Source organism: Syngnathoides biaculeatus, chromosome 23 (genome assembly GCF_019802595.1).
Source record: "Syngnathoides biaculeatus isolate LvHL_M chromosome 23, ASM1980259v1, whole genome shotgun sequence".
NCBI lineage: Eukaryota > Metazoa > Chordata > Actinopteri > Syngnathiformes > Syngnathidae > Syngnathoides > Syngnathoides biaculeatus.
In genome coordinates, this window is record NC_084662.1 from 10188918 (window position 1) to 10213231 (window position 24314).

At 44.3% G+C, this 24314-nt stretch overlaps 1 protein-coding gene across 3 annotated transcripts in view; it reads left to right on the forward strand.

The window, feature by feature from the left end:
• LOC133496665 (kelch-like protein 29) overlaps window positions 1-24314 on the forward strand; it is a 173860-nt gene that overhangs the window by 130953 nt on the left and 18593 nt on the right. For all 3 annotated transcript variants that reach the window (XM_061812508.1, XM_061812510.1, XM_061812509.1), the window contains 2 exons: window positions 12549-12747; window positions 23178-23360. In XM_061812508.1, the coding sequence (XP_061668492.1) occupies window positions 12549-12747; window positions 23178-23360 (382 nt within the window). The remainder of the gene's footprint in view (window positions 1-12548; window positions 12748-23177; window positions 23361-24314) is intronic.

Here is a 24314-nt window from a genome sequence, read left to right on the forward strand (position 1 = left end):
TGTCAGGGCACCATGTCGCCGCGTGACTTTTAAGCCGTCAGCTTGTCAGCGTGTGCGCGCCAGCGACTTTGCATTCATCTCAGCGCGGCCCCCGTTTTGTGTGTCTTAAGCTGTGGGCTATATAGCGGAAAAGTGGCATATTGAACGCGGCGGGTAAATAATATGCAATTTTCTCTTTCCGCTACCCTGTCAGTGTGCGTCTGATGGCGGCAGGAAACGAGGCGTGGACATTGCTTAGAGACGCTAGAGAGCATTAGAGTGTGTATTCCAATATTGTTTGCACGTCAGGGGGATTCCGACACGACCCGTCCAAAATTTGCGGGGTTGCGCCCCCGTGGAAAGTTAAAAAAGAAAAATGTGGCCCCGACAATGGTTTCACCGATCAAGACAGAACTGACATGCGTGAAATTGTACATAAGGTCAGCATTTATTTTTGATGCAGGCGAATTCCAGCCATCTACCAAATCTTGGGGCACGTTGACAAATTTCCAGTAGAAATACTTTCGGGTGCTGGCCGCTCCGAGAACTGGTTACGTCAGACTGGCACAAATTACATCTCGTGAACCATGGCTTTTATGTACTGTATTTACTGGCCTTCCCAAAATTATCGGCGTGATCGCTTTATTTTCCGTAGCTGAGTAATGTGTTTGTTTTCCTCTTCCACTAACACTTCCAATTCCATCACTTCAATCTCTTCCATTCCTTACCCAAGGTGGGCGACGCTTGTTTTATCAAAACAAAGTAATGACTTCTCTGTGGTGTAAAAGCCACCCAAGTGCAGTCAGAAGGCATCTCAGCTGTTTCCTCTGAAGGACGATTGCACTGTAGAAAGTTCCTTGTCTCCCAAGAAATACAATTAACCTTGCTTAATGGCGTGGAGCGATGAAAAGTCTGTGGCGCTTTTGAACTCGGAAGACAATGGCTAAATTAAAATGACGTTGCAGGTAAAACGGGGTCATTTTTGTCATTTTAGACGCCGGGGGAATCGGTTGAAATAGGCACACACACGCCGCCTCAAAGCACTTTTGTCCTCTGATATTCATTCTTGTATAATTTCTTCTGACATTAAAAAAAAAAAAAAAAAACGAAGAAAAAAGACAAAAGAAAATTACATTAGTTTAATGTGAGAGTCCCACATAAGCAGATGAAGTAATAGCGTCAACTGTGTTCATTTGGCTCGGGGACCGCAAATGTCGCACGGGGACATTGTTATTCCCGCTAATGGCGAGGCAGGCCTTTTTTTTTTTTTCCCAGGCAAAACATGCCATTAAGTGTCCTTTTTATCCGTGCTACAGTCGCTGGCCACTTTCCAAAGAGACAATTAATCAGCCTCCTTTGTCACCTGGCCAGATACGCTCCGCCATGAAATGAAATGTCGACGCGAGGCCTAATGGAGGTCCCATTCAGGCTTTTGGCAGAGACTGGACTCCAGTAATTGAACGAGTGCGGTGGAGATAGAAAGGACTGCCCAGTGAAAGCGAGGACGAATGTCCCTTTGTCACCGCAGTCAGAAAAACATTGATGGAAATTTTCAAATCTCGATTGTATTCCAAACAATTTCAGATACGATGCACTTACCGGGGGTGCCCAGACTTTTGTACCCCAAGATCTACTTTTCAAGCAGCCAGCCTCTCACGAGCGACCAACAGGTGGGAGGCTGTTAATGTTAACATTAAAGTTGATTTTATGTTTGCTTCCGATGTTTAAAATACATAATTAGCTTTTTGCGCACTGTATTGTCTGTGCTTTCGTCTTAGATCAGGCTGCGCCAAGGTGGAATTTTAAAATGACACACCATCTCATCCTGCACTTGCTAATTTGGCTTCAGACCAGACCTTTCCCGCTCAGAAAAGAGAAAATCTCGTTCAGTTTAACCAGTTTTTCTTCACTTTTTCATCTTAAATTCATCATCTTAAAACAGCATTTTTTTAAACTTTCTCCATTAATATTGAAAGTAAACATAAGCGGCACGTCTAGCGCGTCTTTGCTCTACGTTGCCCAGACTGTGTTGCTAACAAAAGCGGCGGTGGTGGACGCTGTCATTATAAAACACATTGATGGGCTACGTAAGTAATGTAAAATTTGTAATTATGAGTGTACGTCTTTAAGAGTGGGCTGTTAGGTACATTAGGAAAAAGAGAGCATGGCGGAGCAGGAGTTGTTGTTAGAGAAAGTTCCGTGTGCTGCCTAAAAGAAACCAGTGGCTTCCTCTTTTCATTTTTTACAGGACGGACGTGAATTGTGCCATTGGATGTAACAACCGGTCATGCCTCACTCATTGAATCACGTTGCAAAATGCCACAAACTAAATAGCTGGATGTTATACAGTTACATAGTTTGTCTTTGAAGAATCTCTGAAAATGATTTTAAATCACTGCACGTGGCCGCATTGAACCAAAATTGCAAAATTGGCTTCAGGGGCTGAATTTTTAACCTCGACAAACTCGAGTTTTGTGATTTAAGGTGAATCATCAAACTTCGCCACCTTGTACCGCCCGCACTTAACGATGGAAAATTCACAATTTAATCTAATTCGTGATTGTGCTTCAAAAGTGCTGGGAATGGGACAAAATCTCGAAAGCAAATTCACTTACGCCTTCAACGGCTCAAATTCCTTCCTGCTTATGGTTGGGACTCATTTGAGCAAATTCCCTAATAGAAGCCTTGGAAATTGTCCAAAATGTCTGATTCAAATCAAAATGGTCAACTTCCTGTACGCTTTCAGACATGTGTCCTTGAAACCTTTTTTGTCATTCTGTTCTGATGGACACGTTCACCCCAATGTCGCGTCGATCAGAAAGATTGATGTCAATTTTACAACTTTCTTAGAGGAGCTCCTGCAAGAAATAAAAAAATGAAAAGTTTTGGGCTGTGTTAAAGCCATGAAATTGAATTCGGCGAGCGAGAGCAGCGGGTGTAAATGTCGCCGTTGTCTCCGTGATTACGTACACGTCACCTGGTGTTTTCAAAGCCGGGGGGTGGGGCGGGAGATCGGACGCAGGCCAGTGAACTGTGGACCTCCACGGAGTGTCCGTGCCGGTCCCGGAGCGTGCTCAGTCCTGATGTGTGCAGCCAGATGGACGCGCCCGCTCGACCGTGGCGACTTTGTATTCGGAGCAGGTCAAAGCCGCGCTCGCGTACGCTGGCTGCAACCTTCTCTACGTTTTGGCCTGGAAGCTAATATAATGCTGCAACTACTACAATCACAACGTTATTGTGATATTATTGCAACAATTACTCAATTGGAGGTATTTGTATTTGAAAAATACCAAACTTGATGTTTGATTAGGTGGCGTAAGCGTTGCTTAACGAAGTGTCATAAGCAATTTTTATTGTATATGTGCACATACGGCTCCATAAATAATGTGAAATCAATCAAAACAAAGAGGAAGACGTGCATTTAAAACGACCACATTGCTTTGCTTTAGGAAAGTCCGCTTGGCCTAACGCAAACATCTATCCAGCTGTTTTCTTCGCCGCTTATCCTCACTAGCCTATCCCAGCTGTCAACGGGCAGGAAGTGGGGTACACCGTGAACTGGTTGTCAGGCAATCGCGGGGCACATAGAGACAAACAGTCGCACTCACAATCACACCTAGGGGCAATTTAGAGTGTCCAATGAATGTTGCATGTATTTGGGATGTGCCCACCCGGAAAAAAACCCACGCAGGCACGGGGAGAACATGCAAACGCCACACAAGCGGGGCCGGGATCGAACCCGGGTCCTCAGAACTGCGAGGCCAACGCTTTACCAGCTGACGCACCGTGCCGCCCTAACGCAAACAAACAAATGGAAAATGCTTCTGACATGCTAACGGCTAGCATTGGTAGACGCAGTTTTAGAAGTAACAGATATTTATTTGAACACAAACGGTGAAGAAACATATGTAGAAAGACAAGATTCAAACATACCGTGTATCCTTATCCTCCATGGAAAATAAATACCGTAGTTTCCACACTATAAGGTGCACTTAAGAGCCTTTCATTTTCTCAAAAGCTGACAGTGCGCCTTATAATCAGGTGCGCCTTATATATGGATCAATATTGTGCCTTTAGCGCAGGCCGTTTAATGGATGCATAATGTAAGCCCAACCGCTACTGTAGCATCTATTCTATGTGCCTTTATATATGAAAAAAAAAAGTTTTTAAATGGGCCAGTCATTACGATGCGAAAAATACGGTAATTTTTACAGAGTTGCATAAAAGTAGTGGTAGAAGAACATTTTTTGTTTGTTTTTGTCTCCATTACTGTATTCTACTTCCTCCCAGCGTCATTGACATTATTTTAGCGCCATGCATTTGCACTCATAAAAGGCAGAATATTTGATCCAGACCTTGTGCAGGTGTACCTAACGGTTTGGGCAGACAGCCCATGAGACTTCCATGTCGTCTTCCCACGTGCAAGCAGAAGTCGTGCAGCCGAACGCGTTTCCTTTTCCTCCCAATGAAGTCACGCCGAAACGCGTCGCTCCCGTCAGTCGCGGCTCGGGGCGACGTAACCCCCCACCCCCCCCCCCCCCACCCCCGTCCCCCTCCCTTCCCCGGCTCCCCACGTCAACCAACCCCCTCACTACCCTTCTCCATGGCGTCCTCTCCGCACGCGTCGAAAAAAAACAAAACAAACAAAAAAAACCCGACCATTTGTGGCCAAGCGCCAGCATATTTTTGCTCGGGCGGAATGTGCGCAGCGCGCACTCATTGCACTTGAATGGGCTCGTTTGTGAGGCTGCGCACTCTTCGGCACGCGTGTGTGTGTGTGAGTGTGTGTTATTATCCATGCGTAGCGGGGAGGCCAGACTATTTTTCAAACCCAAGCAGACGGCACGACCCTGCGCGTGTTATTTGGTGCAATCATTTCACATTGCAAGGCTCTAATGGAAATATTTACTGGAGCAGGCTGCTGTCATATATTTGTATTTAGAGCGAGTGAAGCAGCGTGTGGCTCTCCCTTCTATATCTGTGGTATTAATTGGTTCTGCAGCTAATATGAACCAGTTTTGGGCGGGCTGGCCCTCTTTAACGCCCATACGCTGTTACCACGACGACGACGGAGGGAGAGTGCACAGAGTGTGTGTCACACTGACCTTAAAAAAAAAATGGATAGCACACGCACGTCGAGCGGTACGTCGATTGGTTGAAGCCAGTCGGCCGCCATCTTGGTACTCCCAAAACCTGCGGAGGACGTGGTTTACACGTTGGATTATGACGGGGTTTTTCCTCAAAGTTTGGCATGTAGAATTAAAACTGGTGGTGTGAGCTTGATATTTTTTCAGTTCTGGTAACATGAAATGTTTTTAATTCGACTTGGTAAGCCAAAAAAGGAAAGATATAACATCGTGACTACCAAGAAACTTTGCATATTAACTAGGGCCCATGTTTCCCTGACATGTTAACTTTTCACTCTCATCATAACAGCAAAAACCCAAGCATTTTCTGTCATAAAAACATTAAATTTTAAGTCAATCAGATATATTTTGGGAAACTCACAATGCTAAACGCATTGTTTATTTGTTGTTTCTGCGACGTCCTATTTCAGACGGAAAATTTAAACTTCTTTCCTCGCATTTGAAAATCAAATTCAATTTGCAGAGTTGTGTGTTATGAAATTCATCAAAAGGTTTCACAGGAAAATGTATTTTCTTGCCCACTGGGTCAGCTGGTAAAGTGTTGGCCTCACAGTTCTGAGGACCCGGGTTCAATCCCGGACCTGCATATGTGGAGTTTGCATGTTCTCCCCGTGCCCGCGTGGGTTTTCTCCAGGCACTCCAGTTGCCTCCCAAAAATCCCCAAAATATTCCACATTAATTGGACACTCTAAATTGCCCATAGGTGTGTTTGTGAGTGCGGCTGTTTGTCTCCATGTGCCCTGCGATTGGCTGGCGACCAGTTCAGGGTGTACCCCGCCTCCTGCCCGTTAACAGCTGGGATAGGCTCCAGCACTCCCCGCGACCCTCGTGTGGATAAGCGGCAAAGAAAATGGATAGATTATGGAGTGATCCCTTGACTTCCCAGTTTTTAGATACGAGTCATCACTTGGCTGATTTTTCTATCATGGGAAATGAGCAGAAAACTTCGAGATATGGATGTGCTACAGACTTTCACCACCAAAAAAAAAATGGTGTTTCTTAGGGGCTGGAATATCATTTAATAATTAATTTCATAATTATCAGTGGGGACAGACAGTTGGAGTGCAATTGCGTGACTGCCACCTACAGAAGCGGAGTGGAAACTTGGGTGATACCTAAACGACATCACGCATCCTTCTGGACCGTTTCCGCGGCACGAGCGCTTATCCGAGCCCGTTAGCGATTTGGGGCGGGGGGGGGGGGGTTGCATGTCGGGAGTCACGTTGTTCAGGCATATGGTCTCCTGCTCCGAAAGAACAGAAGAAGTCGACCCAAAAAAAAAAAAAAAAAAAAGGAAAAGAAGCTAAAAGTAGCTGCCGCGCATGAGTTCGGAACTCCCACGGAGAGCTTCCATATGTTGGGCATGTTAGCACTCGCACGCCGCTTGTCATAATAAATGAGCGGGACCAAGAGAAACTGTTAAAATCCCTGTAAGCGGCGTACAATTATGAATCATGTTGAAAAGTTCCCCCCTTTTTGCTATTAAGACAAAAAAAAAAGGTTTGTCCGGCGGTCTTTGAGAGGCTTCGGGAACTGCGCTAACGCGATTTATGACCCAAAAAAGTAGCGGAGAACTGATGGCAGTTTAAGCTTCGGCCACTCGTGGTTCAGAAAATCTGATTTGGATGGAATTGGGCTATAAATAGCCGTCTTTTCATTTTCACCAAGCTTTCGCGTCCTTAAGTCGTCATTCTTTTAAAGGCTCGTCTGGGCGTCCGCGAGGGGAAGACGAAGGGGACGGTTCCCGACATTCGTCTGTCGCGAGGTAGAGCGAGAGAGAGAGAGAGAGAAACAGCTGCAGCGATGGCCGGCGAGCTCGACGAGGATGGAGAGAAATGGAGTCGGCCGTTCACCGCTGGGGAACGTCACGAGTAAATGTCTCGCGGAGGCGTTCCCTCGGAGGGCGCAGAGGTCGTTTTGTGGACTTACCACGCCGAGTTCTAAACTCTGTACAGTACCGCTTTCGGACCGGACTGTTTGGAGTGTGCTCGCGCTGCTGTCGAGAAAAATGGGAAATTGAAGAGCACCCGAGCGCCAAATCGATTTCACGACGACTTCTGCCAGATGCGGTTGCCTGAGACCACACAATAATGGCTATATAAACTCGTATTCATATTTTGGTTATGCGATCTATCACCATTTTGTGCAAACTTTGTCATAGATATTGATAGAACATAGATGGTTATTCAGTAGTTTATTGTTTACGTTTTTCTTACAGTAGCTATGAAGCTATCGGAACCAGTATCAACTCCCTCAACAACTCCGTCGCTTATGAACTCGACGAATGCCGTTAGCATATTTTCGTTGATTTTGTTTTCAGTGCCGCAAAGAAATAATGTGACAGATTGGATGTTTTTAGGTCATTTCAGTCATTTCTCCCCCGCGTGTCGTTATTCCTTTGGTTTGTTTTTGTGTCACCGCTGTTTCTGCATGACTACGATTTAGCCACCGCCAAATGGAATGCTACCGGTTTTCACCACGGAATCCATTTTACAACAGCTGATGAACGCTCGTACCACAGATGCGTTATTTGCCTGGAGGATGCTCGTGGAAAAGTAGAGAGAAGGTCAGAAGGAGCGCCATTCTGTCTTTTGTAGACCGAGAGAAAGCCTATGACAGAGTAGTACCAAGAGAGGAAGTGCGGTACTGTGTGCGCAAGTCCGGTGTGGCGGAGAAATATGTTAGAATAGTACAGGACATATATGAGGGCAGCAGAACAGTGGCGAGATGTGCCGTAGGTGTGTCAGAAGAATTTAAGGTGGAGGTGGGACTGCATCAGGGACCCGCGCTGAGCCCCTTCCTGTTTGCGGTGTATTTTCTAAACTACCGGCTAGTCTAAAAACATCCCCATCCATGCTTCAAGGTGTGCCATTCGACAACTTGTCGCCGAGTGTTTCTGTTCGCTACGGACGTCTCAGAAAGATGGACACAGCGAACGTACGTATATGTTTATATCTTTTTATCAACTTTTGTTTCAAGGTTAGCATATAACGTATGTTAGCTCCCTCTATGTAGAAGAAGGGGAACTATGAGACCGGGGGATTTCCCAGTAAGCATCTGCTACGTACCCAGAGTTCCCCTCTTAGTAATCTCAAGGAGACTTTTCAGCACGGCGGAGCGCTCAGACCGCCACAATTAAAAAAAAAAAAAAAGTTTCTCCGACATCGTAAAGACTGTTATGACCACATAAACATTTACAATAACATTTTATAAACATATAAACACATGCAGCACAGCAAACATAAATATCGTAGCATTACGGTGACTCAACAAGCTGGTCGCAAACGTTTCGTATGTTGGCAGTGCTGCCCTCTGCTGGTTGTAGTGACAATAGTGCAAAAAAACTACAAAAAAAAAACAAGGACAATCTTTTGGGCTAGCAGAACTTTCTCTACTTGTGGCCCTTTTTTTTCCCCCCCCATGGAGACCGACAGCTTGAGTATTCACAGCGAGCGTGCATCTCATTTCCATCGCGAGCGTAGGAGGACGAGCGAGGAGCAGCGAGAGAGAGAGGAAGTACTTTAGTAGTGAGATGGGGAAGAGAAGAGTGCACGTCCCACAATGCATTGTTGTAGCTAGATTTTGTTTCATTAATCATTCAAAAGCTGAAAAAAAAAAAACTGCGAAAAAGCCATACAGTGAATCCTCGCCTCTTCACTAGGTGAGGTAGGTGAGAATAATTTTACATTAACTTTTTTTTTTTTTTCACATTTGCATTATCCATCCATCCATTTTCTTTGCCGGTTATCCTCACGAGGGCCGCGGGGAGTGCTTGAGCCTAACAGCCGCGCTCACAATCACACCTAGGGGCAATTTAGAGTGTCCGATTAGTGTTGCGTGTTTTCGGGATGTGGGAGGAAACTGGAGTGCCCAACCGGGGGGGAACCCACGCGGGCACGGGGAGAACGTGCAAACCCCACACGGGCGGGGCTGGGATCGAACCCGGGTCCCCAGAACTGTGAGGCCAACGCTCAACGAGCTGATTCACCGTGCCGCCCACATTTGCATTATTCTTGTAAAATTAATAAAATCCCCCCCCAAAGAAACACATTATATAAATCATTTCCGTTTTATTATTATTATATAAACACTGTTTTATCATAATATTCTACGGAAATTACACTATTTAAATTACTCACAAATAAAGCTAAACGTTGCAAAAACTTAAAGTGCTTTGGGGGTCATGTTTTAAAGCATTTTAGGGTTTAAAACATTAATATAGGGAATTATTAATGTTTTTAGGCAGGCGAATGTATTGTTCAGGTCTACAGTAAACCCCCGCATATCCGCTGTTCGCTATTCACTAAGTCATCTGTTGCTATTTTTATTTATTTTTTATTTGACGCACAACTGAACTGAAATCAGGAGGCAAGTTTTCACCATTCCATGGTTTGCAAATTCTGACATGAGCAGCCCGACGTTAGCGATGCGAGCACAGAACCGATTGTTTTCCCAGCATTTTCTTTTTTTTTTCGGGCCCATTTGCGTGCGTCTGCCGCACCTCCTACCTTTTTAACCGAGACCAGATGTTGTGCATCCGAAGCAGTTTCCCTCCAATTTCCCACCTGTTTGGCGAGAGAAGCGGAGGCAGATGCAGTTTTTTTTTAATTTTTTTTTGGGGGGGGGGGGGGGATTTGCAGATGGCTTTCTTTTTCCACTCTTCTTCCCCGGAAAGTTTAGTTTAGGAAAGAGTGAAATAAAAATTAAAAAAAAAAACAGCAAGTGAAGTTGAGCACTGTATCGAGAGCTTGACAGTTTTTTTTTTTTTTTTTTTTTTTTTTTTTGAAATCCCAGCGCCGGTTGCCGCAGCAACCTCTCGGCACCGGCTGACAGATTCATCCTCTTTGTCGGTCACGTCGTGACAGTACAAACTTTATTTGGGATTACGGCATCCCGGCGATATTGGTGAAAGTTTGACAAGTAGTTAAATGTTCACGTTCTGTCAGGGATGACACAAAACCGCCATCGACGAGAAAGCCTAATGATTTCAGACGCCGCCAGCTTTCTCGTCCCGCCCTGGCAAAACCCAAATTGGTGTTCTCTTCAAGGGCGCTTGTAGGGCAGCACCTGTTTGAACCGACAACTTTAATTGAGTGGCGAAGGTCAGGCGCCCGAGCGCGGGAAGTAGCGCTTGTGAAATCTGCCAGGTCCCGCCCGTGTTTACTCGTGCCGCTTGTTTGATAAACTGTTTTGGCAGACGCCGCGCTCCCCCGCGGGTGACGGCAGCCGACAGTCCCATCTGCGGGGCTCGCTGAGAGGAAATGTCATCAGCAGATGTCCGCCGTGACGGCCGCCCTCCCGCACCACCGCGTCCCCCGCCCCCGCCCCCGCCCCGACAGTTTTTCTTCCCTCCCGCCTTCTCACTCGAAGCAACTCCCTGCTACTTGAGCTTTCTTTGTTTTACAATATCCATCCATTTTCTCCACCGCTTATCCTCACGAGGGGTGGAGGCTCTCTCAGCTGTCAACGGGCAGGAGGCAGGGTACACCCTGAACTGGTTCTCTAATGAGCCTAATGCAAAAGAAAGAAAATAAACTGTCGGTCAGACAGAGGTTTACATAGGTTAACATGTGGACGCAATGTGCTTCCGTGTACGGGGACTGAAGCCTCTCTCAGCGGTTTATTTTTCTTTTTTAAAGTACGCATTGGACTCATTTGAGAACAATGCATGTTAAAAAAAAAAACATCCGTCATGGAGAAGTTTACCGAAGTTTAACGTGTGTGGCCGCAACACGCTTCCGTGTACGCAGGAGCCAACTCGCTGTCTTTTTTTTTCCTCCCCCAATCATAGTTAATGAATGCGATTTTGTGTAAAACCCGGGGTCGTCGATTTAAATATTGGTTATTTGCATTGAAAAAATTTCGAGTGGCTCCATCGCTATGTGGGATTTATTCTTGTATACAAAGTATTTGCATAAGTCCAGACTTTTATATGCTTTCAAAGTCTTCAGTGTAAATCTGGTCGACTTACTCACCAGATCTAAGTGTAGATCGAATTGTCCAAGACGTACGGAAGCGGATAACGGTCCAATTTCTTATCAGTGAAAACATCGACTTCAGCATTAAATACGGGTCCTCTATGCCAAGTGTCTCATTTTTCCACATACCTTCGTTTAGTTTCGCCTTCTAAATGTTTAACGGTATCGGACAAAACTAAGGGAGACGTATTTTCGTGTCGTCTCTAACCGAGTCAGCGTTGAAAAATGCTTTGCTTGATTGGCAGTATGGCCAGTCACGTGACTTCGGTGGCGCACGTGCACGAGCACTATTCGGGCATCGAGTCTTGAGACTTTTTTCTCAGTCTAGTCATGACAAACGTGTTTCCCAAATGTCATGATGTGAAGTGAAACTGTCTTTGTGAGCAGAATTTTAAAACGGAACTTATTCAAATCCAGTCGGCAAATATCGAGCCTCAACGGCCGCCTCAAAATAAAAAAATGGAAGACTTCCTGTGCGTTTGCAGACTTCTTTCGAGACTTTCTCGCGTGTCCGCTCACGACATGAACGCGCGTTCAACCCGTCAGAGGGCAAAGTGGCGCTCAGGTGTGCGAGGCGACGCGCTCGGCTTCTTATTGACTCCTTCCTCGTGTGCGGGGCGTGTGTTGTTTTTCGCCCGCTGTCCAGCTGGGCCGCATGGCGCCGAGCCCGCCGAGGTCATCGGTCACTTTCGAGCCGCCGTCGTGACACTCGGCGGCGGCTTGTTTACAGCTTTTGCTGTCGCGCTGGACGAAGCTCCCGCGGGGGTTCGCGCCGCCACAATTAAACACGGGCGTGCACATTCTGCAGTCTTTAGATGGAGTTGCCATGGCAACTATATCCTGCGTACGTGCTAAACAAGGGTTGGGCAAACTTTTTATATATTTAAAAAAAAAAAAAAGTTCAAATGTGTTTAAAATATTTGATTTTACTGATATAATAGTAGTTGACTCATTTTAAATTATGCTGTTTGGCAATTTAATTACAATTAATCATGGATTCATTCATATTTGTAGCCGCTTATCCTCACTAGGGACACGGCAGTGCTGGAACCTCTCCCATCATCAGGCAGGAGACGGGGTACACCCTCAACTGGTCTAATTAGATTACAAAACAATTATTTTATGCAGTTTATAATTTTAAAATTCTAATTGTTAAATAAAATAAATACAAGGTTTTTGAACGTATGCATACATTTGTACATTTTATTAATATTTTACTTCTGATAATTATGTGAATCAATTTTTCATGAGATAGTTGAATTGAGAAAAAAAATACCACAAATTTTTAACTGAAGTTTTGGGGAACAATCTAAAAGTTTTACAATTAATGTCAACGATTTCCGAGGACTTTTGCTTGCATGTCGGTAGGCGGGACTGACGAAGATGGCGGGCCGTCCTTTTTTTTTGTCCTCACGGCCCTTTGCGTTTTTTATTTCCTTTCCAGCATCTGTCCGATCTGCTGGCGTCGGTGCGTCTGCCCTTCATCCACCCGTCCTACCTGCTCAACGTGGTCGACAACGAGGAGCTGATCAAGTCGTCGGAGGCGTGCCGCGACCTGGTCAACGAGGCCAAGCGCTACCACATGCTGCCCCACGCGCGCCAGGAGATGCAGACGCCGCGCAGCAGGCCGAGGCTCTCTGCCGGTAACGCACCCGCCCACTCGCCGTACCTGCAGCGCATGCAGTAAAGCCTCGGTTTTCAAACGTCACCGTTTTCGAACGAAAATCGGTACTCGAACGTCCCCGACAAAACCCAGTCATAACATATTGCGCTCGCCCAGACCAGCTGACCCACGACGCGCTTTGTTGTGAATTTCCACGCCGCCGAAAAACCCCGGAAATACTTTAAGCACTTTTGTTATTCTGTATAACGCAGCCTCTGTACACAGACGTGTCCCGCTAGTGACTGCTGTTTTTCCTCTCATCTCATTTTCATCATCTCGTATTAATCGCCAATCATGGCTCCAAAGAAATGCTTTTCCCCGCCCTCATTATTGTTTGTTTAAAGTCATTCTGCACTTTTTTTAATAAAAAAAATTTATAAGGCTGGGGGCCGAGTCGCTACAGATACGACAATGCGCTACCAGACGAGCTTACACTACTACTAAAGCATACATTTCAAACAAAACATAAATATATTTCTTAATTTATTTTATTAAATAAAGTATTTAAACTATACATGTATTTCTACTATGCAGTTTATTATCAGGAAAAACTAAAAAAGCCAAAATTTTTTTAGGCTTGGAACGCATCATTTCTTTTTCTATTCATCGCAATGGTAAATATCGATTCGGTTTTCAAACAATTCACTTTTAGAATCGTTTTCCGGAACGGATTGTGGTCGAGAACCGACGCATCAACCAACTGTCCGTCGACACGCCCACTTAACTTTCTCGCTGTGAAGTACAATAAGAAGGAAACAAAGTCTGCACGTAAACCCGGCGACTGTCTTCAAATTTCTGTTTGGTTCGGAGGTTCCGAAAGTAAGATGGAAGAAGATGGCAATAAGTCGATAACCTTGCTAGCTTGGATGCTCTAATCGGCGCTAGGTGTAAAAGATTTATGCCAGCAGGACCTCAGGTGAGGAACACTGCCACTGGCATAACGTGAATCTCCATCATCCTCGCCAAAATATTACCAGGTCATTTCCACTCTGATGTTACATCACAAAGCGGAAAAGAGCAGGGAAGTACATACTCATTTTTTTTAGAACTGCGCTACTACATTTAGATCAGTAATAGAAGGTCAGTAGTGGAAGCGTCTCGGCTGCGTTACGAAGCTGAAAAATGACACGAATAAGTCATCAGGAAAAGAGATTTAAAAAAAAAAAAAACATCCCAAATTATTAGTATTTTTTTTTTGGTGGACATGTGTCAAAAAAAAAAAAAAAAAAGAAAAGCAAAGTGCATAACTGACCCACAACACAACACGACAGCAGTGGACTTGGCCATGTCCGCTATTCATCCTGCGCGGCATCAAGGTGAGCGAGAGGTCGCGTCGCCATAACGAGACGTCGCCTCGTATTGATTTTGGCCCGGCGGCAAGGTAATGGTGCGTCGTCGCTGCGTCGTGCACGGTCTTTGAAGGCCGGGGGGGGGGGGGGCGCTACTTAGTTAGTTAATTGATGTCCGTTTGGGACGGCCAAAGGCCAAACGTACGGAACACGGGGGACAAAGAGGGGAAGGGGCCACCTAACCTTTTATCAATAAAACAATAAATAAATAAATAAAATGGAAAATAAAACATCATAATAACAATAAAACAAAACCACCATTTTTACAATTCTGTAATAAGTACCTATACAAAAAGAAATTAGATTTTACATGAAATAAAATTATCATTAATTTTAAAACTCGTCTATATTAAATAACATAGCAGGAGTATAAAAAATACATTTGCATGAAAACTAGCGTGACAGCTTGTAACTTATTACATTTTTGTAATTGTCATAAATTGTAAAATGTATGAAATATTATCACATTCATTCATTATTGTGCATAGTTTGATAAAAAGCTGAAATTATTTTAAATTAATAAATAGGGCACTATCACGTAATATTCATTTTTTTAAATGTTGATTAAGATAAAACACAAATTTAAAACCTTTTTTGTCACATTGTTCTAATTAAAAAAAATAATTTTTAATCTTGTCAGGTTAAAATTTTCTTTTTTGTGTGTGGTTATATTGAAATGCGATTTAAAAAAACAACTTTTTGTAACATATTTTTTACATCTAAAAATGAGCGTCTGAATTGAACTTGTTCCGCTAACCTTCTGATGCCTGGTTGGATTTTATGAGCGCTCTTCGTGGAGGGTGGGTGGGGGGGGGGCGCTGCAAATTGCTCCCTTGGGCTCCACTTGTGTGTAAAAAAAAAAAAAAAAAAAAAAAAAAAGTCCCGTGCATGTGACTTACACTTGCGTATGTGCTTTGTGCACTTATGACAACAAAAAAGCAATTTGTTGACCTTCCCCGCGATGAGCCACCTTAAATGCTAATGGCAGCGTTGTAGTTTTGTGTCAAATATATTGTATATTTAAACTTCAGGGAATATTTGCTTAACACGAGTCCACGGTCACCCGTTTAACACTCCAAGAAGAATGTTATTATATTTGAAAGCACTTAAATCTGTGGCATGGTCGTACAATGCACAACAGCCACTTCGCCGCCGCGTAGTTTTAAACTGAGGTTACGTGAACACCCGTTTGCTTCACTAAGCGTGCGTGACGGAGGGAAGCTTTTATTTCTTTTTCTTTCATTACACGCAAAAATGTCGCTGTAGGCCTCTTCGGGCGGCGACGGACGGCGTCCGTGTTTTACCGCCGAGTGAGTATTTATATGTCGTGCGGCGTAATACGCGTAATAACACGTAAACAGTGCTGCGACGGTCGGATGCGAGATGCGTGACGATTGGGGTTGTGTGTGAAATAAAATACAAAATCCAGCCATCTTATGTGCCGCTTATCCTCACGAGGGTGGCGGGAGTGCCAGAGCCTATCCCAGCTGTCAACTGGGCAGGAGGCGGGGTACACCCTGAACTGGTTTCCAGCCAATCGCAGGGCACATAGAGACAAACAGTCGCAGTCACAATCACACCTTGGGGCAATTTAGAGTGTCCAATTAATGTTGCATGTTTTTGGAGGCACGGGGAGAACATGCAAACTCGAGACAGCCGGTTCAGGGATTGAACCCGGGACCTCAGAACTGTGAAGCGGACGCTTTACCAGCCGCCATAAAATATAAAAAGAATCATAAAATAGAGTGAAAGCTTTCCTGACGGCAACTCATAGAGCGACGAGTGACCGAACTAACGGAGTCAGCCGCAGGAGGACCGACGTGGTTTTGGTCCCGGCCGCGGGGCAGCGGACCGGCTCTACGCTGCACCCTTGCCATTTCGCGGGGCTACCGCGCCCTCCGAAACTTCTCCCGCATTGTGTCGCGTGTCACTCAAAATCAGCAACTTGCCCGAAAAAAATAAATTAAAGTGCTCTGAAGTGGAAGTTGTGGGGGGAAAAAAAGGCCAGATGGTTTAGTCCTTGAACGCGTGTTTATGTGCGCGCGTGCGTGCGTGTTGTAAAAAAAGGCACGTAAGCAGATGGGCCCGCCACCTGAGCTCTGTTGATAAGACTGTCAAGCGTAAAAAGAAAAGAGAACTTCCATCCGTGAAGCACTTCTTGCTGAGCAAAGTCAATCTGTGGACTCCGAGTGGGGGTGTGTGCACATACGTGTGTGTGTGTGATCGTCTACATGCTGGATATGTATGCGAATAAATAGCTTTCAAAAGTCCAGCGTGTACGGTACAGTTGAGTTTAAGGGTAAAACTGCCGCGGTCGCCGCGTTAGCCGGTTGCATGAGGTCTCCGTGACGTGCAAAATAAATGTCAGAAGTGTTGCTAACAAACCTGCCAATTTTGAATGCTTCTCAACACACGCGAGGGCTTTAACATTGCGAGGAAACAATTTGTCATTTTTTTTCCCATGATGAGAGGCGCGAGCTAGCGACTAGCCCACATTGAAACACGAGATATTTACAATGAAAAACGGTACAGAGAAAGAGTTTAATGATATCACGGTGCTAGCGGGGCGCTAATGTGAGCGCTAACGCTTGTGCTACCGCTAGTGCCACGCTAGCACTAAAGCAAACGCTAACAGGGCCAGTTAAAATAAAACTTGCCGGTAAATATCACCGAGACACGCCAGTAACACAGCAGCAACACGCTAGCACAGGGCTAACGGTAGCGCAGCGCCAACAGGGCCGGTAAAAGTCACTCCCTCGGCACATATATTCCACCGGTCTTATTCTGACATTTCCGATCGAGTGGCCCCTTGCGGACGTTAGGGGGGGGAAAAAATGCACAAATTAGCCGCATCGTCGCATAAACCGCAGAATTGAAAGCGTGTGAAAAAAGTCGCGACTTGTAGGCCGGAAATTACGCTAAATTCTCTTTGAGGGTCTAAAAAAAAAAAAAGTAAAGGTTCGGTTTTGTCATCATAAATGTCATTCAGAAAAACAGTTGTGAGGATAAACAGATGATGGATGGATGGATGGCTGGATGGACGGACATTAGCCAAATTGAAGTGAAATATTTTTGATGTTCTAAAAACGTGTGCAAAATATTCATGTTTTCTTTCAAATTGAATCGCTTTTGATGTTTTGAAAACATGTTTTGGGCTGTTATAAAGAAAGAAGGGTTATTGTCAATGAAGACTAAATTATGTCTCCTGCGGGGGGTAAAAAAAAATCCATTTTTCGAGGGTTGAATAATCCTTGATGTTATACAAACTCGTTTGCTTGATTCAAGATTTGTTGGTGTTAGTTAAAAAAATGAGAAAATTGGAGTCTTTGCTTTGTTGAAGATTAAAATGTCTTTATTACAAAAACGCGTTAGGTTCATTCAATAGTCATTGTTTGATTTAAAAAATAAATAAAAAAAACTTAGTGTTAAATTAATTGAAAACTGGAATGTCTTCGATGTTATTAAAACATATAACATTAAATACAATTTAGTTTTCAACAAGAGGAAAGCATTTTTTTTTTTTTTTTTAACTTGAAGTGCTCTATTAAGTTTTTGTTTTTTTTTCACCCTTGCACAACGCGAGCCAGCAGCCGATCACATCATCTGCTAACAAGTGGGCAAAAATATCTCGCTAGCCGACATCGTCTGAAGGCCGCCGCCGCCGGCGCCGCTCGGCGCTTTTTTGTCGGCGTCCCAATTAACACGGCTTGATCCGGAGTTTCTTGCCCCCCCATTTCGCCGACGCCGGCGCCTCTCTTTCACGCTTTAATTGAATGTGTTGTGTCTGCATTCAAGCAGGCGGCGAGGTGAAGCCGTCAGTGGCTCACAAAGACAATTAAAAGCGTTTTAACCCCGACTTTGTCGATTCCTGTCCGGCTCCGAGTAATTACGAAGCCCCCTGCCCGTCCGTCTCCAGGAGTAAATGCAGCGTGAGATTACTTGTACCACGTATGGATTCTGTCTGGGTTTTCTGACTCACATACGACATGTATCCAAGCCGCCACGTTGTCTTTGCTAAAACTCACAAGTTCGATGGTGAAAACCAGTTTTCAAGGCGAAATTGTGTTTAAACGCAGTCCCGTAATTCCCGGCCTACAGAGCGCACCTGGTTACAAGCCTCACCGAGTACATTTGTAAAGGAAATACCATTTGGTACATACATACGCCGCAGCTGGGTAAAAGCCGCAAGTGCCCACATTGAAGCACCAGATATTTACAAAGAAAGACTGTACACAGAAAGAGTTTAGATTTAGCGTTTGGTGGTGCTAAAGCTAGCGCAAACACTAGTGCCACGCTAACCATAGCGCAGGGGTCACCAACGCGGTGCCCGTGGGCGAATGGTAGCCCACGAGGACCATATAAGGGACCCGGGAGGGATGTTCTAAAAATACCATAGGCCTCAAATTGTTCCTATTATTTGTGCTTTAAATTCTGAATCTGACTTGCTCACGTGAATTCAAACCTTCAAATCCCTGTCATTTCACCTAATACAATAAAGTCAAACAAAAATATTTTATGTACGTGTAATGAACTGAGTCTGAAATTTGACGCAAACAGGTCACGTAGCCCTTCATACGATCGGTGCTCACAAAGTAGCCCTCAGCCTCAAAAAGGTTGCTGACCCCTGCCATAGTGCTAGCGCTAACGCTAGCGCCGCGCTAATGCCAACAGGGCCCGTTTAAATAAATCTTAACGGTAAATATCACTGAGACATGCCAGTAACACAGCAGCAAGACGCTAGCACAGCACAAACAGAGCCGGTAAAAGTCACTTCCTCGGCACATATATTCCACCGGTCTCACTCTTACCTTTCCGCTCGAGTGCCCCCTTGTGGCCGTGAGAAAAAACCGCACAAATTAGCTGCATCACTGCATAAACCGCAGGGTTGAAAAGCATCTGAAAAAAGTCACGGCTTGTAGGCCGGAAATTACGGGAGTACAGGACGCTATGTGCATTTTATTACTATATGTCATATATTTAATTTTTAAAAATAATTTAGGCTAGGAAGCAATCATACACCTTAACAAAAAAACAAAAAAAAGTGGCATGCATTCAAAATCCCGTTTGCCTGTCATTCCTGTGATTGACGGGTGATTTTGCACATACCGTCTGCCGGGACGGGACTCCGGCTTCCACGTGACACCGGAACGGGATCCGTTTTCCGGAAACGGGAGGCATGAAGTGTGTGAATTTTCCTCTCGCGGCTTATCGCTAAAATCTCATCCTGCGCGGACTCGTCTATAGGACACAGAGGAGCCAAGTCCGGGCTTAGGTGGAGCGCTCCTGAAAAGCCCACCCGCGGGGGCCTCCGCAAAGCCGCTCCGGCGTTATCCGGCGTTGGTTACGGACGCGGGAATGTCCCTCCTCCGGAATTGTAGCGATTCTTTCGGGCCTGCGCAGTCACCTGTTGATATGCAGACTTCATCCGTAACTGCCCCATCCGCCAATAGAAAATCTCACATTCACTAAAACAGCACAATAATGATTGCTGCACATATTAATTCCATCCATCCATCCATCCATTTTCTTTGCCGCTTACCCTCATGAGGGTCGCGGTGAAGTGGTCGCCAGCCAATCACAGGGCACATAGAGACCAAGACTCACAATCACACCTATGGGCAATTTAGAGTGTCCAATTAATACCCTTGCATTGCCCTTGTTGCATGTTTTTGGGCATATTAATTCCAACAAATAACAAATTGCTCTGTATGAAATATAATCACAAAGGATGCTGGATCTGACTGGGTAGTGCACCCCCTTTGCCCCCCCGATGCACTGGCAGGAGGGCATTTTAAGGGCTTCGGCGGCTAAGTGGAAAAGCTAACATACGCTTTCACTCCCCCCCCCAACATCGTCACTGCAAATTAGCACCCTGGGAGACAAATCACAGGGTTAGCAAATGAGAGCAAATGGAGTAAAAAGGAAGCGTGATAAGGCATAATGGTTATGGACCTGCAGCGAGATAAAAATGTCTCCCACAGCTGTACTGTGTGTGTGTGTGTGTGCGAGCGAGCATGTGCCGCTTTTCAGTTGGCACAATATTTATGTATACACGTGTCACTTTTATGAGCAAACAGACTTTTCTTTTTTTCCACTTGCGCGCGAGGCGCCGCGGTAGTTTGTCACAGCATGTTGAGCTCGACGTTAATGTCGCCGTTTCCTTCATGAGTGACAACAGCAAAGATGGAGGCGTGACAAAGCGCTTTGCCCGAACAAACACCTTTTTTTTTTGTTTGTTTGTTTTGATTATCCCTAAAAGGGCCACTGTACTTTCTGCTGTCATCCGCATTTACGTCACATAAGAAATCCATCTGACCATTTCAATACACACGCAGGGAATGAAACATCTGGCTATTTTGCCAAGTACAAATATTTAATGGCAAATCATGCAATATTTTGTTGCATAAAATAATAGTTATTGAAATAAATGTTATAAAATATTTTGTAAAATAAAATGTATATAAAGTACCTTAAAAATATTTCTAAATACATAACAAAATCTTCAAATTAAAATGTTGACAAAACAGTAAAAACGTTTTATTAAATAAAAAAACAATAAAATAAAAATATTTGAAAATAACAATTAAAACTACATTATAGACAATATAAATAAAGCGAAAAACATGTTCAATTTCGAATTAAATTGTGTGAATAGTTAATCAAATTATAAAATATTAAAAAATAAAATATTTTTATAAAATAAAATGTATATAAAATACCAGAAATGTATTTCTAAATACATAACAACAAAATCTTAAAATTAAAATGTTGACAAAACAGTAATTTTTTTTATAAAATAAAAATATTTGAAAATAACATAATAGACACTATATACAATCTAAATAAATCGTAAAATATTTTCAATTTCGAATTAAATTGTGTTATAATAATAGTTAATAAATACATGTTATAAAATGTATATTAAGTACCAGAAATATATTTCTCAATACATGACAACAAAATCTTAAAATTCAAATGTTGACGAAACAGTACATTTTTCATAAAATCAAAAAACAAAAAAAAAATATATTTGAAAATAACATAATTAAAAATACATTAAATTCAATACAAGTAAATCGTAAAATATTTTTGATTTCATATTTAAATTGTATAAAATAAAAAATACGTGACAATTAGATCGCTAAAAGACATTTTATATCATTGAAAATGTAAAAAAAAATACATTTGTATCATACATTTTAATACCAAGATGAAAAATTACACACATTTTATAAAATATAATTTATAATTTTATGAGATACAAACAACGATTTTATAAAACAGCTAATGTCATAAAATAAAACTTATACTCATTGCGTGTAGCTAATAAAATGCCTGTCGAGTAGCTGATTTTTCGTCTGCTCTCAGTGGATTTGCCCTCTTTGTCGAGGTTTAAAAAGGAAAAAAAAGACGGGGGAGGAGGGGGGGCGGTGAGGCCCAATGGCTTTTAAACTCCTGTCAGGAGGAAAACATCAACTTGTCAAAATCCTCTTCATCCCTGGCAAGCCGTGAAGTCCCCCCACGCCACAAACACACACACACACACACCGTGACCGCTACCATGTTCTGACAGGCCCACGTTGAGTCGCGTTAGTCCGAGCTAGCGCGTTCCGGGCTTCGGGGACCGGTCGGCAGGGCAGATGCTGACGTGGGCGACCGAGTGGAAATCGCTCAGGGGGCTGCCGTGCGCGCTCACACGGACGCTCCAACCGCTCAGAATAATTAAGGACGCTTATGTTGTTAGGTTATGTCGATCTTCGATGCTGCTTCTTTTCAGATCAATACAGCGTACCGATGGCACTGGTCCTTTTTCTTCCAGACACACATGATGATTTGTGAGATGTAGCGAACCACCGTAGTTTAGTGGCATCTACAGTGAGGCCACATTTCTCGACCACAATCCGTTACAGAAAACTGTTCCAAAAGTGAATTGTTCAAAAACCGAATCGATGTTTCCCATTACAATGAATGGAAAAAGAAATAATGCATTCCAAGCCTAAAAAAATTGGGCTTTTTAAAGCATTTTTTTTTTTTAGCTTTTCCTGATAATAAACTGCATAGTAGAAATAAATGTGTAGTTTAAACACTTTATATAATCAAATAATTTAAGAAATATATTTATTTTTTGCTTAAAATGTATGCTTTAGTAGTAAAGTATGCTAGGCTGGTGCATTGCCGTATCTGTAGCGACCGGGCCCCCACCCTTATAAACTGCGATCACTCCACTTCATTGTTCTTTGTCTCCCCCCCCCATTCAAACTAGTAGCTAGCTGATGCTTTAAAAAAAAAAACAAAAAAACACCTTGAACATCACCCGTCACATCCATCAGGGATTCTCTTCTAGCCTCGCCCGGGCAAAACGTCCGCTCATCCACAGGCTGTCAGCCGAGCTCTACATCAGCATCTTTTCTTTTTTTATTACCTCCATCTTCGTCTTTGGTTTGACGGAGAAACTTCAGAGGGATAGAAGGCACCGCGCTTTATTTGTCGCTGTTTTTGTAAGCGAAGGAAGCGGTGCACAGTGCAAAGACTCGACCGAGCGGCGGTATCGACCGGGGAGAAAAAACGATAAAGGGCTTTCTGGCTTTGAATTCTTCAGACTATTCAGATTAGGCCTCCATCCCTCACCTTTTTCCTCAAACGTTCAGGGCGTGCGTACCCCCCCGCGCTCATCCGGGCATCCTCGACGTACTCGTGCCCCCGCCCCTCGTCGTCCGGATGCCTGCTGCTCGCGAGCACGCCGCTCACTCGTGTCTGGCGGCCGTCTTGTTGCCCGACTGGGAGTCGCTTAGTGGCGGCCTGCCAGCCCATTTGTGTGTTTGAGATCACTGGCGTCTTTATCCCACCCTCTCCGTGTGTGTGTACTTGCTTATGTGCGAATGGGCTTCCAGTCGCAGTCTTAGTAACATACAGTACGATCATGCATCATTGCGACTGTACCCTCAGCTAAAGTCTTTTTCTCGAACAGTCGTTTTAGCGGCATCTCACGCCTGCGGTGATGTTTTTCCCCCTCTCGTCTGTCCACTTTCATCACGCTTCTCCTCGTCTTCCTCCCTCGCAGGCGTGGCGGAGGTGATCGTCCTGGTGGGGGGGCGCCAGGCCGTCGGGATGAACCAGCGCTCCCCGACGGCGGTCACCTGCTTCAACCCGCAGAACAGCAAGTGGTACCCGCTCGCCAGCCTGCCCTTCTACGACCGCGAGTTCTTCAGCGTCATCTCGGCCGGCGACAACATCTACCTGTTGGGTGAGCCAGAGCGCGTCGCGCACTTTTGTGACTATTCGAGTGTAGAATGAAGAAAATAAGTATTTGAACATCTTGCTATATTGCAAGATCTCCCACTTAGAAATCAAGGACAGGGGTCTGAAATTTTCATCGTCGGTGCATGTCCACTGTGAGACCGAGGAGTGGCTCCGTAAGAAGCGTATCGAGGTTCTGCCATGGCTGAGCCGGTCTCCAGACCTAAACCCAATAGAAAATCTTTAGAGGGAGCTGAAAGTCAATTTTTCTCAGCGATAGCCCAGAAATGTGTTTGATCTAGAGAAGATCTGTGTGGAGGAGTGGGCCAAAATCCCTCCTGCAGTGTGTGCAATCCTGGTGAACAAGTACAGGAAACTGTAATTGCAAACAAAGGCTACCGTACCAAATATTACCATTGGTTTTGTCAGGTGTTCAAATACTTATTTGCAGCTGTATCACACAAATAAATCATTTCTTTTTCGATTATCTCTCTCACAGCCGACATGCACCGACGATGAAAATTTCAGACCCCTCCATGATTCCCAAGTGCGTGAACTTGCAATATAGCAGGGTGTTCAAATACTTTTTTTTTTCGCTCTGGATGCGAATGTTGCCGCTTTTGTACCTTCTTTATCCTGAAATCAGCGAAGAAAATATATTTTTTGTTTTAGCGGCGCGGTCGCATGTCATGCACCCTTTTAACTATCCCACTCTACAGAAAGTGCCGATTGTCAAAGTTGATCCCGGGATTCGTGCCGTCATCTTCGTCCTTTTGCTTTTTTTTTTAGCAGTGTCGTGATTTATCCAGATCTGGCCCAAAGTCACAAAGAGCAGCCAAGGTCAAAACGAACGGCGCCGTGTGACTTTTGCGAAGTGTTTAAAGAGCGTGAACAGGGCGACGGGCCCGACTCGGTCCTCCGTGACGCGTAGAAGCTCTTTTCCGCCGCGACGGCATTTTTC